Source organism: Clarias gariepinus, chromosome 10 (genome assembly GCF_024256425.1).
Source record: "Clarias gariepinus isolate MV-2021 ecotype Netherlands chromosome 10, CGAR_prim_01v2, whole genome shotgun sequence".
Lineage (NCBI taxonomy): Eukaryota > Metazoa > Chordata > Actinopteri > Siluriformes > Clariidae > Clarias > Clarias gariepinus.
In genome coordinates, this window is record NC_071109.1 from 25,389,137 (window position 1) to 25,403,593 (window position 14,457).

At 37.4% G+C, this 14,457-nt stretch overlaps 1 protein-coding gene across 1 annotated transcript in view; it reads left to right on the forward strand.

Moving 5' to 3' along the window:
• The window catches only part of nrg2b (neuregulin 2b), a 71,221-nt gene that overhangs the window by 42,598 nt on the left and 14,166 nt on the right, over positions 1-14,457 (forward strand). The window contains exon 4 of the mRNA XM_053505452.1: positions 12,195-12,315. Coding sequence (XP_053361427.1) covers positions 12,195-12,315 — 121 coding nt within the window. The remainder of the gene's footprint in view (positions 1-12,194; positions 12,316-14,457) is intronic.

Genomic DNA, 14,457 nt, shown 5'->3' on the forward strand with positions numbered 1-14,457 from the left:
GAAGAGGCTTCAAATTGAATTGTGTTAAAATTCTAGTTTAAAATTTAAAAGAAAAGAAAAATGTAAGAATAAATTCCCTACCATCTACGAGGGTAAGTCAAAAATGAGCCGCACTCTGGCTATAGAATTGATTTTAATTAACATTTAGAAAAGAAATTGACATAAATTATCTTGTCCAGCTGCCAACAAGCCTTCATATTCGTTTATTTAAAAAAAAAATTCAGCTGAGCTGAAAGCCACAAATGCACTTTTGTCTTCACTTCTTCTTTGTCCGGGGTTCAAGATCAGGACTATAGGTGGTATGCATTAACACCTTACCTGCTTTATACAGATCTGGAAAAAAAATAAGAGACCATTGCAATTTACTCCAGAATACATCTGGAATGTCATGAAGAGGAAGATGGGTGGTCACAAACCATCAAGCAAAGCTGAGCTGTTTACTTTTTTTTTTTTTTTTACTTTTTTTTTGGCAAAAAGAGCGGGATAAAGTTACTTAACAGCAATGTGAAAAACTAATGAAGAGCATACCAAAACACATAAAAGCTGTAATTGCAAATCAAGGACATTTCACCTAATGTTTTCCTAACGCTATTTAGCCAAAGCATTAATACAGTTTGTTTACAAATTGTTTGCATTTTGTTTTATTTGAGCTATTAAAGCTTTGCAAATACTGCATGATTTTGAGTTATTTTGATTTGTTGTGATGTCATTTCCTTTAATATACACTCTAAATTACAAAAAAATATGTTTTTAATTTAGAAGTAATATTGCCAGCAGTTAACAATTTTTTTTTACCAAAACTGTTCATCTCACCAATACATGCACCTTTAAGAAAAAAAACATAAGAAACTGATTATTTTGCGGTGGTCTCTTATTTTTCCCCGAGAGCTGTATCTTCTTCACATAATCGTTTGCCTCCCAACTCGATCTATGGAGAATATTAAACATTGAACTGAGGTCAGTTTCTGTCCTGTATTAGCCTCAAAATGTTAATATGAAATGTGCGGCACACATGCATAAAATCCACGCACAGATTGTTTTATATAAAGTTTTTTTTTTGTGTTGTTTTTTTTACCTGACTTCTGTCTCTTTAGGAATCTCTGGACACTTTTAGTCTTTAGACCAATAAGCAGTAAATAGAATGAAACAAATTCCAGCATGTTTCATTAATTTTATTATACATCCCTAAACCTTTCTCTCTCTCTCTCTCTCTCTCTTTTAGATCTATAGATCAAATGTTTCTTTTTGAATACTTTCACTTACTCACTCACTCATCATCTATACCGCTTTATCCTTTATTCAGGGTCATGGGGGGCCTGGAGCCTATCCCAGGAGACTTAGGCTACGAGGCGGGGTACACCCTGGACAGGGTGCCAATCCATCACAGGGCACACACACATAGTCATACATTCATTCACACACTGCGGGAAATTTGGGAATGCTATTAAGCTTAATCTGGAGAACTTTGGACTGTGGGAGGAAATCCAACAAGTACGGGAAGAACATGCAAACTCCATGCAACTGGAAATCGAACCCGGACCCCGGAGGTGCAAATCGACAGTGCTAACCACTACACCACCGTTCTGCCTTCATTTTGAACACATTTGAACACATTTTTTGTATTTAATATAAATTTTAATATTTACAAATGAGAAATGTTCAAGCCAAAAAAATTGTATCCTTAAATTTTTGGGAAACAAAGGTGTAAAACTTATTAAATATCAAAGACGAGCACAGTACGGTGATGAAATTCTTAGCTGCGGTAAAACAACTGTATACTAAACATTTTAAAGAAGGTCGTACACCAGCGAATGACGATTCTGACTGAAGTGGCTCAAAGCCCACTGCTATTATTCCTGTGAACAATCCACTGTGAACTAGTGGAACGCCTGATACAAATCGTCAGATAACTTGTAGGAAACTTGAAGAGACGCATTAGTTTATGGGAACCCTACAAACAGTAATTACGAACACAACTTACGCGTTACAGGAAGTCGGTAGTAGTTATCACACACATCCCCGGTACAGTCCTGTTTGTGCCGTTAAAGGAATACTTGAGAGGCCAGACATGAAGCAGGCAGTCTGATCATGGCTCTGCCATATGGTCACTTGTAAAAGTTAGTACACCCATGTTTAATTTTTAGTATCTGGACTGAAGCAGGTCTCGGGTCTCGGTATTAGGAAAATACAGCTGCAGATGAACAGCAACATATAACCTTTCCCACCGAGTCATTATTTATATGGAAAAAAAGGCATGTAGGCAATGTTCCATACCCTATAATTCAATAGCTTGTAAATCTACCTTTATCAGCAATAACTTAAAGTAATCGATTCCTGTATGACCGTATGATCAGTCATTCACATCGCTGTGGATGGATTTTGCTCTATTCTTCATCACGCTGCTTCGGTTCACTGAAGTTGTTGGGCATTCACTTACAGTATGCGCAGCTCTCTTAAGGTCACGCCACAGCATTTCAATTGGGTTGAAGTCTTGACTTTGACTAGGCCATTTTAAAACTTGATTTTTTCATGACCTTGTAGTGAATGTGCTGGGATGTTGGCAACTCTCTTGAATGCTTTCTACTTGTGAATCATTTTTCTCACTGTAGGTTGATTAACACTAAGTAGTTTGGAAATGGTTTTATAAATTTTTCCACATCGATTAACAGTTGTTCTTAAAAGACCAGTGCTTTTGACGTTCCCTTTTGGCATTGTGTTAACACACACTGAATGTTCCAGACCAGCAAACTACTCATATTTCTGCTTTTATAAGAGGTTTACACAGCTGCTGATCGTTAGTTAATCAAGGACTGATGATTAGCAGCACCTGACTGCAACTCACAGTACCCTCTTAAATCATGTGGAATCAGTAAGGGGGTATATTGTATTGCCAACTTGTTTATTTTTTATTTTTTTGGCTTTATTTTTGTTAAATAAATAATGGCATGGTGAAAAAAAGTTACATGTTGATGAACTGTGATCAGATGATTTTTTTTTTTACATAAAAACACATGTAATTCAAAGAGGGGGTCCTAACCAAAACTTTATACCTTGATGGTTTCGCAGCACTAGTAAAACACTAGGATAAGAGCATTCATGTAGCAGGGGATTATATGGAAAAAGAATGTTTAAAAATAAAAAACTAAAATAAACTGCACAATCAAAAGACATAATTTGACTTAAATGCCCCTCATATGTAAAGAAAAGAATATTATGATTATGATGATATATTACACATAAAAGTGTTAGAAAATACTTTTTCATATTTTAGTTATTAATTTATTTTCTAATTGAATATGGAAAAACCAAACAGTACTTGATTAATTCCTGCAGGCACTATGTAGTCTTCACAGCTCTTTTTTGTTAAAAACTATATTGTGGGCTTTTTTTGTATAGAAAGCAGTTTGGGATTCAGCCTACGAAAAGCTAAAAATAACAGATGTTTAGGTGGATACAGAGTTGTATACAGTATTGTATAGCGATGTAAACTATAGGTAAATTCCAGTGATAGGAAAATTTTCTGTAGGTAAACATTAGATTACCGCTAACAGTTTAATATATCAGTTTTAAGAAATCTGTCCCAACAAATAAACATTTACAAGTACATTTTGATTTTTGTCTCTCTTGTCATAATTCAACAATCATTCTTTTATAAAATAATATATATATATATATATATATATATATATATATATATATATATATATATACTGTATATATATATACTGTATATATATATATATATATATATATATATATATATATATATATATATATATACAGTATATATATAAATTGTCTATAATCAGTTTCCTTGTCCTCTCCCTCCCTGCACCCGTGCTTCTTCACTCCCCCCATTTTTCCTCCCTTATTCTCCCTCCTTCATGTGTCCTGGGTGTTCTGTGCCCTTGTGTCGTTCTGTTAGAGTGGACATGGCTATGAAAGACCGTTGAATATCATGAATGTTGTGGCGCTCCAGCGCGCACCATCACTCGTGCTCCAGTGCTCTTTCTGGGTGTGAGTCACAGCTGTCCTGCCTGTCCCCATCCATCCCACAACTAATTTAGAGAGAGGGAGTGGGCTGTAAAAGTACAGAGCATAAACAGAGACAGGCAGTGATGGTGACTCCATTCTAGGTCATTAAAAAAAAATAATAATGAAAGCAGTGAAAATACAGAAGCCATGTTAAAAAAGAAAAAAAGAGTTGTCTCTCTTTCTTTTTGCTTGCATAAAGAGTTTAACATGCAGCTAAGTCCCAGGCTTGGTCCTGTCCGACGACAAATCTCTGTTCTCTGAACACAGATGTTAGTTTGAGTCTATACACTGCTATCCTTCTCGTTTTTTTTTCATATTCTCTACTTGAACAGGATTTGACCTTTAGCAGATAGATGTTATTGTGTTTTGGTCTCTCTCTCTCTCTCTCTCTCTCTACCCCCCTCTCACTCTCTCTCTCTCACTCCCTCTGCTTCTGTGTGTCAGTGTGTGTTGATATATTCGTTAGCTAATTAGGACGAGGTTGTTCTGTTTCTCCCCTAATGCTAGTCCAGCTCTGAGAGCTACTTACAGCACTGCTCTGCTGAGACACACCTGCCAATCACACCTGCTGCTGGGTTGCTTCATTTATTCACCAACCACTTCCAAGCACATGCACATTCTCTCTCTCTCTCTCTCTCTCTTTCTCTCTCTCTCTCTCAACCTCGCACACACTCACACAAACACAATTAGGATCATTATAAAACACACACTCACACAGACTCTGCACACAGATTGGCCTCTAGCACCTGTGTGTTGGAGGAGGTTGCACACTGTGCACATCTGCATCAGGAGATACACCCAGATGCATTAGTTTTTTTTCCCTCATTTAGTTTAGTTTATTTTCTTCTATTTTTCCATACTTATTCCTTAATTGGTTTTAAAATAAATTTCTTAATATCACATATATTAATTTATCAATACCATTGTGATGTCTGTTCCTCTATGTTGTGCCTAAGTTTATTCTTGGTGTTGTATTCGTGAACTCGAATCCTGAGGATGCTACAGCTATCTGCAGCAGGTAGCAAAACTGCCCATGTTCTCTTTGTTGGAGCAATGGCATTAATCGCTCTCTTTTTCTCTATCTCTATCTCTCTTTCTCTTTTGTCAGTCAAATGTTGCGGTTCAACATTGCAGGGTTGAGATCGCCACCCATATAGGGGTGTCCAACGTCAATGAACACATAAACACATCCACTGAACCTAGAAATTAAAAAGGTTAGTTGAATCAGCTGTAATTAAGTAAATGAATCACCAAGCTGATTCATCTATACATCTGACCAGCTGTATTAGCCTTTCAGAGTTGAAGATTCTTGGGTTGGTGGGTGGGATGACCAAATTGGGACGAAAATGGGTGTACAATCTTTGACTAGGGGCACACCATAGACACATGACGTCTTATGGGTAAAGGAAAGAATTGAGGATGCGGACTTTTGGTTCCAGAAGCAGTGCCCAGTATACAGACACTTGGCTGACAAGTGATGGTGGTGGCAGAGTGGTGTAGTGGTCCCGTGTGGGCAGCAGCTTCTGCAGGGTCCTCAACACAAATCTCACAGTCGCGGCCATAGAAAGGAGCCCCTCACAGCCCTGCCATAGACGGGAGTCAAATGCGATACATCAGCTGTCATTCCGTCAATGCATAGCGTCAATGCCAGGCTTTTTCTCCTCAGTGACTGGATCATGAAGGCTGGCTCCCATCAGAAAGTGCTGGGAGCAGTTCTTGCACTCTTTTAGCCACTGTCCCGGTCACAGTCCGCCAACCTTCAAAGTCCCTGGGGTGCATGGCACCACATTTCTATTTTATATTTTAGGCATTTGGCAGATACCCTTACCCAGAGCAACTTACATTTTTATCTCACTATACATCTGACTAGTTGAGGTTGAGGGCCTTGGTTAAGGGCCCAACAGAGACAACTGGGACCTTCCAAGCCATAGTCCAATGCCTTAACCACTAAGCTACCCTTGACACAGCTACCCATCACTCCGCTCAAATGCCACTCTTGTGATTTACGTCCACCATGCTTCTCCTTTCTTCCAAATTACCAGACCCCGAGCTAAGCTCCACTCCTTTCTTTTAATGACCGGAGCTAGGTTCATTGATGATCATCTCCTGTCAGCCATGCCATATTAAGCAGCCCTGCCCCTTAACACACCTGCTGAAGGGGAGGCTATACGCCAAGTGAGCCCTTTGGAGTGAGCGAGGAGCGGAAAAAGATTTAGGCACACACCCAACTCTGAGGCATCTTTGACAATGGGCTAAAAAGTTTCCTCTTTAATGCTCTTCTTCAGTTTTATGTTTAAATGTATTCACTAACCCCAGAAATGTCCGAATTAAATCCATTTGTCATCTAAATAGTTTATCTTGTAGAGCCTTGAGCCTATTCCTGAGAACTTAGGGCACAAAGCTGGGCACTTTGTAGATAGGGTGCCAATCCATCACAAGGCACAAGCAAACACTTCCACAACCAATCATACACTATGAGCAATTTTGAGTAAAAAAAAAAAAAAACAATCAACCTATATTGCATGTCTTTGGACTGGCAGCTGGAGGACCTGGAGGAAACAGCACAGAAATAGAAGAGACACAGATGGGAGGTGAGATTCAAACCCCCAACCCTGAAGGTGTAAAGGAATAGTGATAACCACTAAGGCATTGTGGTTCACATTTAAAGCACTACTGTACTGTACCTTTAAAATAAGTGTCTTCTAAAGACTAGAACTAGACAAGGATCAAAGCATTCAGTTTGTCCTAAAAACCCCAACAGGCATCAGTGTGCACATTTTTCCTCTATTTATTTTGTAATATTCTGTTTTGTATTGGTACATTTCTGTTCTTTGGTTGATACTTGATATGTCTAGAAATTCCTATTTCAGTGTTTTATGTTGGAACTAGCAAGCGGTGTCTCTAGAGTATACCACTTTATAGGCTACAAGAAGAATTGTAAATAAAATATGCTTGAAATTAAAATCCCAATGTTGTAAAACTGTAGAAATATCTACTTACTATAACGTTATATGGTAATCTGTCTGTGGGCTTCCAATATGACTTCCCTTGGCAGCATAGTCAGGACTTATCTCCTCTCCTGCCATACACCTGGGAAAAAAGGCTTTCCCTGGAAATATCCAGCAGATCCATTTGTTACTTCACTGGAGATTTCCTATAATGAATGCAGCATGTGAAGAACTGGAATTGCTCTAAACTTCTCCACCAACATTTCTCTCTGATAGTCTTATGACATAGTCTTTTATAGAAGCTCTTATCTCATCCAAGACAATAGCTTGAGGTGTTTCTAAATGGCACCACACATTTATATTCTTTTCTCTTGGCCTCAAGTGGTTGTTTGTCTTTTTCTTTTACCTACTTTTCTTATTCTTACCTTAAACAAGATCATTCCAAAATGGTCCTTTTATTAAAGCTGAATACGCATTTGAATTTTTATTATTATTTATAATAATATCATTTTAAAAAATTAGAATTTGTTGAAAACTATTTCATGGAGTTTGCTTGGTGAGTTTCCTCCGGGTACTCCGGTTTCCTTCTACAGTCCAAAGACATGTAGTTTAGGTTGATTGGCTGATTGGCCCTAAGCCTCCTGGGATAGGCTCCACGTCCCTGTGACCCTAAATACAGGATAAAGCGGTATAGACAGTGAGTGAGTGAGTGAGTGAGTAAAATTTTTTTCATAAGTTAATTTAAAAATGAAACTTGTGTATTCTAAATTCATTACATCCCAAGTGAAATATTTCAAGCCTCTTCATTTATAGCTCATGAAAAAAATCCACTATCTCAAAATATTAGACAAGTCAAAAATAGAGAAATGATCAACTTCTAAAAAGTATGCTTATTTATGTACTCAGTACTTGGTCAGGGCTCTTTAGCATGAATGAGTAAATGAATGCTGGATGGTGATCAGGCACTGCTGAGGCATACAGTATTTTAAGGCAATGTTGCTTTGACAACAGATGAGCCTTCAGCTCATCTGTATTGTTGGGTCATCTTCCTATTGTCAATACTCCATAGATTCTCTGTAAGGGTTAGGTCAAGCGAGTTGACCTGCCAATCGAGGATAGTAATATCATGATCAGCAAACCAGTTATTGGTAGTTTTGACACTCTGCACAGGTGCTAATTCCTGCTGATAAAGGAAGTTGGCATCCCCATAAGGCTTGTTTGCAAACGCAAACAGGAAGTTCTCAAAAGATTTTGCCTGGTAAATGGCTGTGGTGACTTTGGACTTGTTAAAACAAAGTCGATCATGACATGGCTCTCCAAATGGTCATCAACTGCCTAAACTTGGGCACAGAACTTCAAGCAACATGGATTCTGTTCCAGGTTGTCTTTGATTCAGGAGTGACTAAATACTAGGAATGTAACATTTGCAGCCCATTTCCTAAAGACATCTCTGCATGGAGGCTCCTGATGCACAAACTCCAGCTTCATTCCTTGTAAAGCTCTCCCAAGTTCTTGAATGCTTGTGCACCTTTTCCTACAGTATCAAACTTTTCACTTCATGTCAACTTTCCGTGAATATGTTTGGATACGGCACTTGATGGCCATTTTCTGGACAATTGTTAAGTCAGCATTCTTCCTCATGACTTTGTCATGCACCAAACAAGACTGAAAGACTGTGAGATATACAGCATTTACTGTATACTGTATAAGTAGGAATGTACTCAAACTCAATAATTTTGATGTACAATTTTATATGCCTGCACAAAACCCTGCTGTTAGAACTGCGGACATTCTAAAAATTTACTAAAAATTTAAAATAGATTTCAGGGTGAAAAATATGATTGAATTAATATTCTTTTAGCCTAAAATTTTTTTTTTCATCTCTATATAACACAAATAGAACAAACTGTACTACATTCTACATTCACATAGCACAAACAACTTCATTTGTACCATTATCTAAATTAATTAGCTCAGCATAGGACCAGATCTACCAGCAGACACTGAATCTTCTTAAAAAAAACTGTAGAAATATTACTGCATCCTAGCAAACTTAGTTATTATTGTTTGCTTCTTGCCTACAGAAATAGGACATGCTAGTAACTTTGGGAAATCAGGCCATCTAGATCTTGTGATACGTTTTTGAGTTCACAGAGGATTTCTCTAGGATGTGAATCCTGTGCATGTGTGAATCTCTGTGTATGCTATTAATCTAAAAATTATATATATATATATATATATATATATATATATATATATATATATATATATATATATATATAAGTTAGGGGGCCATGTTAGGACCAGGCTTTGTCAGGTAATTAATGTTACACACACATACAGTGATATTACATACAGAAATATCCAATATCTTTTAAAAAATATCTATCAAATATCCAATATATATCAAATGCTTGACAAATAAACAAGGCTAAAAAGTCAAATCTATCACAATGTACCAAGCTGCGGTATTATACAAACGCTTAATAAAATAAACGGCTACATCTATAAATTCTAATAAATTGAAGTTGTTCATTCCCCCAAGACCTTTTATTACCAAAAACAGTACAGTTAAGTTGTTTGTCCTTTTGTGTTACTTCGGACAATATGCACTCAGAATATCTATTTTTAGTTTCTAAAGGATGGTAGGGTAAATGATCCATACTGTTATTTTTCATTAGACCTGGAATGGATTTCACATGCACCTTCTCACTCGTTTTCCTGGTGAGTTATAGATTCGTTTTCCAAATGAAAGTCAAATATACTGTACTGTAGGGTGTGTTTGACATCATCTGACAACAGTCACTGCTAGCCTGCATGAATTGGTAGTCTGGGCTAGAAGGAAATCAGCCTTACAGTAGCTTCACTGCTTTACTGTATATCATTCTGTGTATTTTTCATATGGGTATTGGTGGTGCTGTTTCTTTGGTTTTACAAAATTGTAAAATGTTTAGTTTTGAGATATTTGTTGACATTAAAAGTAATAGAAGAGAGTAATAGAACATAAGTATAATATGGTTGTTGTTAGTCTTTCGGCTACTCCAGTCGAGGAGGCACTAGTAGTAATTGTGATAATAATGATTGAGTAAGTAATTGAATAAGTAATCTAATGTGCATGGCAAAAGCTAAACATTACAATAATTTATTTTTATCTTTAAAGATCCAGGAGGTTAGGATAGAAAAGCCCATTTCTACCAGCAGTCCCTTCCAAATACAGTACACATTAGTGAACCTTGCCATCCCAAAAACTTGTAAACATGACATGACTTGACTAAATGGACTGATTCGATTAAGGGAGAGAAAAAAGAAGAATTTTAGAATTCTACTTAATAACCAATTCATCTTTGTACATTCTGTGTAGTCTGTTGACAGATTTAATGGGAAACCCCTGTCAGACAAGACCTGTGATTTTCCTGAGTGGTTTACATGTAAATACCTTTTATAAGATACTGTATAAAGTCTTTTCATGTGCAGTGTACTTAAAGGCTTTTGTTCTTGTTCTGTGTCTATTATGACATTTCATCATTTTCTGTGGTCTTGATCGTTTTTACCTTGCTTGAAAACAAGGACAATTGGTAACTTAAGTCTGCCAAATCATATTATTTTTGTTTTGGGCTCTGGGATAGCCTGTGTCTCAGCACCTTGCTTGGATAATTAATTCTTCTCTGTAGGGGCTGTTCCTTAATACTCCACAATTAGACCACTTCTTTTCCCACTGATGGTGGGAAATAGACATATGGCTAAATAGACATATATGGCCCTTCTATGGCTCAACAATCCAGCATGCATTAATGCAAGTAGCTGTGACTTGGGTGGAGGGGGTTGAATGGCATGATGGTAAAGTCTTGTTATATATATATATATATATATATATAGTTAAATATAAAAAAAAAATTCTGAACAGTTTCTGATAGGTGTGTCATGTGAAGGGGGAAATTATGTTTCCATGGTTTACGTGAAATTATCACTTTAACCAGCAGATGAACTGATTAGATTTTGGAATGAATCCAAACAATAGGAAGGTCACAGCAAGGTCAAATGTCTAAAATAATTTTTTTCTGTTTGAAGTAATTTTGTGGGGATTTGGGGCATACAAGTTAATAAGAAGTACTGGATTAGTTTGCAGTGAAAGCATAAAAACAGTAAAATGTACACATAAAATGTGTAGAAATTCAGATTTCACATAGTGTTTCTAGTTAAAACTTTGTCACTACAAATAGCAATAATCTGGCAGGTTTGGTATTTAATTTGTTTTAAATTCCATTTTGAAGCCAGGCGAAAATGTTCTCCACGTGCTTGGCTGGTCCCCTCTTGGGTGCTCCTGTTTCCTTTCACAGTCTAAAGACATGCAGATTAGACTAGTCTAACAATTTTGGCGTTCCCAAATTGAACAAAATGCCATTTTGTCCTTGGGTCTTGTTCTTTTTTATATAAGTTTCCCTATAGAAACAGTTTTGAGGAGAATTTCTCAACACTTGCTCTGTTCACAGACATTCATTTCTATTCAAAAGTAAGCGACTGGAAGGAAAAAGGGTAAAAAAAAAAAAAAAGGCTTCAGTCCAAATAAATTAGCAGTATGATAATGGTATTTCATTATGGTAGCATGAAATAAGAGTTCATTACTTATGATTCATGGCTTTCACAAGCACGGGCAATACCTTACAGTACCACATGTGATCTCCTCAAGTCCAAACTACACTGCTTGAAGCTATACGCTGTGCTAATATTCTGTGGCATCCCTGACCTGATGGCCAGACGGCTCCAGAATGACTTGGCAGTGTGTAGAGCTCAGCCTGCAGCACGGTCATGATACTGTACTGTGGTGTGTGTGTGTGTGTGTGTGTGTGTGTGTGTGTGTGTGTGTGTGTGTGCGCGTGTCTAAATCTTTCTGTCCTGAAGCCATATTATAAGGGAAAACTTTTGATCGTGATTTTTGCATAATTGTGTTATGAAATATGGTGCCGTATGTCATACGAAAGATATACAGATATACAATGTAATTACAGAAATCTTCACACCATTTTCCCATCAAAGTAGATGAGTTATGAAGTGTTGGACGTGCCTCTGGCAAGGGTATCGTTGTCATTTTTTTGCTTTTGGGCTTGTGGTGACTCACTCCTTCATCTTCATTACTCAGTGAGAGCAATACCATCCTGTTTCACAACTGATTGCCACACACGCTGATAATTATATATGTGTTTCTCTCCACAGTAACTACCACGCTGTCTCCGGGCTCCAGCCATGCCAGAAAGTGCAATGAGACGGAAAAGGCATACTGTGTCAATGGTGGTGACTGTTATTTCATACACGGTATAAACCAGCTGTCCTGCAAGTAAGTCACGCCCACCCTAGAGTGCCAGGTTCTAATCATTCAGCCTCTCCATCCTGGCCTCATATGTTTTAATAGATTCTATAATTGTTAACTTGTTGTTACCATAAGTTGATTTTACTAACACTGCCTGTCAAAAGTTTGAGGACACCTTGCCTTTTAATTTATTTTTATTTTTTTTATGTCTGATTTCTATACAAGAGACATTTTTTTTTGAGAATTAAGTCAGTCATGTCCGCAATAGATTGACTTGTCCTGTGATTCATTCATATGGGGAAAAAAAGGAAAAGAAGAAGAAAAAATGGGATTGACTAAAAAATTCCATGCAACGGACAGTGTTAATTTCAGGCTTTTATTTATACTGTTCTCATTCCTCATGCTGTTTCCAAAGTTTCCTGTTCTTGCAAGATGTTTCTAAACTAATAGCTGGATTTTGTCGCATTTGATGCTTTGGAAGCTAAGAAAAAAGGGAAAGCTCAGTTTAAAAGTTACACAACGTTGATGTTAGTTGATATCCCCAACAGTTTTATCTCGTTACTACAGAATGGGTGAAAATTAACTAGGCAATATTGAATGGCTGTAGAACATTGGCGACCTTATTTTCATGCATGATAGTGCACCACCTTATTTTGCTCTTATTATGCATGCGTGGTAAGACCAGCATTTTCCAGGACATAGGCTGGGACGCGGACCTCAAGAAGGGCTTCCAAGAAGTCCAGATCTCACTCCATGTGTTTTGGAAAGGAGCAGGTGTACAGGACAAAGTCTCGCACACTGGAGGACTTTGAGGCTTGGAGATTCGGGAGGTTCTCAGCAATATCCCAAACAACTTCCTTTAGAAGGACAGTTAATGAAACTGCTTGACGCTACCGATGCTTACTTTATTTCACCAAATTTGTATTAGAATTATGGACTTTATTTCCAATTTTTTATGCCTAGTTATTTTTCACCCACCCTGTATTTTCATTCTGTTTATACAAAGCGCTTACAACAAGCCCAATAGTTTAATTGTAAGCAATAGAATAGAATAGAATAGAATAGAATAAAATATGTTGTTTAGATTCAGTTTATATTTTTCCCAGTGTTTCTCAGGACTAGAATGTCTTGACCAATTGCATGTACACTATCCATTTTTGAAAGCCATTTGAACCCACCCAAAGTTTCAAGTCAGTTGTACAGTATAAAGGAAATGAGGATTTACCCCGCAGGTGGCAGAGGCACTAAAGATTTCATGCTGTGTTTTTAATTGTTTTTAGTTGCTGATATATATACTCAGCAAAAAAAAAAAACGTCCCTTATTCAGGACTGTGTATTTCAACAATAATGTTGTAAAAATCCAAATAACTTTACAGATCTTCATTGTAAAGGGTTTAAACAATGTTTTCCATGCATGTTCAATTAACCAAAATCAATTAATTAACATGCACCTGTGGAATGGTCGTTAAGACCTTACCAGCTTACAGAAAGTAGGCATTTAAGTTCTTAAAAACGCAGGACACTAAAGAGACTTTTCTACCGACTGTGAAAAACACCCAAAGAAAGATGCCCAGGGTACCTGCTCATCTGCGTGAACGTGCATTAGGCATGCTGCAGGGAGGCATGAGGACTGCTGATGTGTCTAGGGCAATAAATCGCCATGTCCGCACTGTGAGACGCCTAAGACAGCGCTACAGGGAGACAGGAAGGACAGCTGATCATCCTTGCAGTGGAAGACCACATGTAACAACAGCTGCACAGGATCGGTACATCCGAATATCACACCTGCGTGACAGGTACAGGATGGCCACAACAACTGCCCGAGTCACACCAGGAACACACAATCCCTCCATCAGTGCTCAGACTGTCCGCAATAGGCAGTCCATGAGGAGGAGATGCACTGCAGTACTTCAAGCAGCTGGTGGCCACACCAGATACTGACTGGTACTTTTGATTTTGAGCCTCCCTTCATTCAGGGACACATTGTGAAACATTTTTAGTTTATGTCTTATGGTGTTGACTCTTTTAGTGTTCATACAAATATTTAAACATTAAGCTTACTGAAAGTAAAAACAGTTGAAAGTCAGAGGACGTTTCTTTTTTTGCTGAGTATATATATATGTATATATAAATATATTATTGACTATTTATTAAAGGAAAAAAAATACA